Source organism: Daucus carota, chromosome 4, assembly GCF_001625215.2.
Source record: "Daucus carota subsp. sativus chromosome 4, DH1 v3.0, whole genome shotgun sequence".
Taxonomy (NCBI): Eukaryota; Viridiplantae; Streptophyta; class Magnoliopsida; order Apiales; family Apiaceae; genus Daucus; species Daucus carota.
The window spans coordinates 28,563,652-28,567,024 of record NC_030384.2 but is presented as its reverse complement, the minus strand read 5'-3'; the positions used below and the strand labels follow the sequence as shown (position 1 = coordinate 28,567,024).

The 3,373-nt window shown below is 34.2% G+C and overlaps 1 protein-coding gene across 1 annotated transcript; it reads left to right on the top strand.

Annotated features, from left to right (window-relative positions):
- Nucleotides 1–1,754: 1,754 nt before the first annotated feature.
- On the top strand, nt 1,755–3,120 carry LOC108217142 (F-box/FBD/LRR-repeat protein At1g13570). Its single transcript, XM_017389990.1, has 3 exons — nt 1,755–2,420; nt 2,516–2,674; nt 2,764–3,120. Exons 1-3 carry the CDS (start codon nt 1,755–1,757, stop codon nt 3,118–3,120), a joined length of 1,182 nt encoding a protein of 393 aa, XP_017245479.1.
- The last annotated feature ends 253 nt before the right edge of the window (nt 3,121–3,373 follow it).

Below are 3,373 nucleotides of genomic sequence, written 5' to 3'. Positions count from 1 at the left end.
AAAATTTTAATGAATTATGAATATTTGAAAAATAACAAGAATTAGAAATTTTAAAAAAAACACAGCTAACAAATATGTATCTAATAAAGATAAAATTAACCTTTTTCTTGCTAATAAATAATAAAAACTTTTTAGGACACGGATTAATAAATAAAATGGGCTTTTAGGTTAAATATGATCTTTTGGATGGGCTTACCCCACCACGCGAACCCTAATTAGTACTCCTATAAATACTAATAAGTGAAGACCATACGCTCATCCTAGGGTTTTGTATCATCTACTATTGTTTTGTGGCTGCTTCTACACTGTGAGGTGAAGCAGTCCATCTGGTGCTTGTCAACAAAGAGTGGTAAGCTTTTTGGGCTTGCGTTTCCATTTCATTTTTCAGTTTAATGTTTCAAATCTTGTTTTGCTGGTTATATGTATTGTAAATATGAACTACCTTAACAGCTTCAATTTATGTTCTACCAATTATGCTAGAGCCTGTGTGTTTATACTTGTCTAAGAAATTAGGCTATAGTTTGGAGGTATTTTTTAAAGACCCTAAATTATCACAGTGTTCCCCATTAGTTATATTCTTATATGTATGGGTTTTTTCTTGGTCGATTAATCCTCACAAAGTATTTGACTAAAATAATTAGCTTTCGAGTGACGAAAATGTCAAGCAAACCTGTGTTTATACTTGTTGAAAAATTAGGTAACCATACCGTGATGTTGTACAATTTAGAGGTATTTTTTAAGGGCCCTAAACTATCACATTGTTTAGGGTTATCATTTTGTTCCATTAATCAAATAAACTGGTGTAAGTTAATTAGTTTGTAGTATACCGAGAATCTTATAATCATTTTAGCCAATTATATTAAAATATTCTCCTGCCCCCAATATCCTTATTACTTAAAAATATTATATTATAACGAGTCATAAATATATGGAACGAGTTCTTTACCTAATAATTATGACAAATGTTGCACTATAGGCCTAAAGATGGGACCCACCTAGTAATTAATACTCCCTGAGTTTTGCTTTTCTTGTCTACCTGTCAAAATTCATCCTTTATTCAATTATTATAATAAATAAGATAGATGTTACCAAAATTTTGACTGGTTTGTTAGAAAAAATAACATATTTAACATATAATTTATCATTAACTTGTTAATGTGAAAAATCACTTTGGGAGAAAGAAAATTGGAAATAGAAAATAAAGCCGGAACCGAAGGAGTAATTGTACCCACTCTTTGACTAAAATGAATGGACTTTCCCGGAGGGGAATGTCAAAGAAAACAGTGGTCCTGGAGGTTTGGATGTGAAATATGATACAAGATATATCCTGGAAAGTCTTTTTTGCAACATTTCAGTTTTAGAAGAACGAGTAGCTCAACAGATTTGGAAGAAGTTTAGTGTTTGTTTTGTTTAATTTTCATATTATTCTTGCGTTAATCAGATGTTGGAAAGTTTATTGAACTTTAGAGTGTACTACCTGGATCTGTTAGATGAATGTCTTAAACAGAATAACATTGATCAGAACATTTTAAATGCAGAAGACAATGGTGCCTTCTACAGAATCCAGTACGAAAAAGATCCACCGTATGAAGGAAGATAGAATCAGTAAGCTGCCCCAGAACTTACAAGAAACTATCTTAGGTTTTCTGCCAATACAAGATGCAGTCAAAAGCAGTATCTTGTCAACAAAATGGAGGCATTGTTGGACTATGATTCCAAATTTAATATTTGATTTCGAGTTTGTTGATCGCATAATGTCGAAATTAGATGGAATTCGTAATCCAGAACTGAGGGCGCATAAACTTGTTAGTGTGATAAATAAAGTTCTCCTACTCCACAATGGTCCAATCCTCAAATTTTCCCTCACTTTTCCTGCTGTTGACAATACTGAGTATGGTTTCAGTAAAGAAATAATTCACGAATATATCGATCAATGGATTCCATTGTTTGCAAGGAAGGGTATCAAGCAGCTCACTCTGGATGAATCTTCTAAACTTGAAGACTTTAGGAGACACAATCTCTCTTCTCTAGACCTCACTCATTTGACACTTTTGAGGGTTTGGTTTCCCTATACACCTACATTGGGAAAATTTACTTGCCTGACTAATCTCGAGCTAGTTGATGCTACTTCTAATTTTGGAAAAAGCATCTTCCATTGCCCTGTGCTTGAGAAGTTGACCTTGATAATTTGCGAAGGACTCTTCCCTAACAACTTTTGCGCACCTAATCTAAAACGTTTAGTTCAAATATATCGAGAAATAACTTCAGAATATTCTCTAGTTGGGTTAAAAAATCTTTCAGAATATTCTTTCATGCTGGCAGGACACCCAGTCACGCAGGCAAAAACATCCAATGTGGCCAAGGTTCTCGGTGGGGTTCATAAAATTAAGAGGGTCTCTCTGGCAAAGTATTCTCTAAAGGTAATATTTTGATTTTCTTTATGTTGCCTGCTTCAAATTAACATTACTCATCAATGTCTAATTGTTTGGCCTCTTTGTTTCAAACTTTTCTTTAGTACTTGGCTGCAGGAGGTTCTCCGTGTAGACTTTCTAAGCCACTGTCTTACCTAGAGACTCTAAATATCTTTGATATGAATTTCTTTGATCTATCGGAGATTTCTTGTTTGCTTTGTTTGATTCGGAGTGCTCCAAACTTGTGCAAACTCCATATTGAGGTGAGTTATGCGCACCTGATCAACTCATGTATCACTGTAACTTAATTAGCTACTGGTTAACAATTATGTGATGTCTCTTCCATGATCAGGCCGACTCATTTCCCGAAAAGAAAGACAGTGAAGAGGATCTCAAAAATTATTGTATAGATGATTCCGAGGATTGTACTATAAATCATCTTGAAATTGTCACGTTTTCTAAATTCCATCATTTAAGAGCCGAGGTGGAGCTAGTACGATTTCTACTAGGCCATTCCCCATCGCTAAAAATAATGTCCATCAACGGTTATGAAAGGATAAATAGATATGATGAATCAACAGTTGCCGATGACATGCTGCAACATTCCAGAGATTCATCAAGAGCAAAACTCAGACGCTTGGATTGCCCTGATGTGTACGATGAATTTGATGGTGATCTTTATTGGGAAGATATGGACATACCTGTTTAGCTCATGGTGTTTTGTCCCTATGGAGTAAGGTGAAGAATTTGAAAACACCTATCTATTTATAGCTTTTGCTACAAATGTATCATGTGCTTCTCTATTTCTCTTTAGATCCGTATTAAATATACTAGTCTACATATATCAAATTCTTTGACTGAAATGCCAAGCAAACACGTATGACCTACATCCATAATCTTGAATATGATGCTAGATTTTTACAATACTATGTGTCATTGAAAGTTAATGCTAAATGCATACT

Coding starts and splice junctions, on each gene's coding strand:
- LOC108217142 (XM_017389990.1), top strand. CDS start 1,755: ATGTCGAAATTAGATGGAATTCGTAATCCAGAACTGAGGGCGCATAAA. Junction 2,421..2,515: donor TGGCAAAGTATTCTCTAAAG/GTAATATTTTGA, acceptor ACTTTTCTTTAG/TACTTGGCTGCAGGAGGTTC. Junction 2,675..2,763: donor TGTGCAAACTCCATATTGAG/GTGAGTTATGCG, acceptor TTCCATGATCAG/GCCGACTCATTTCCCGAAAA.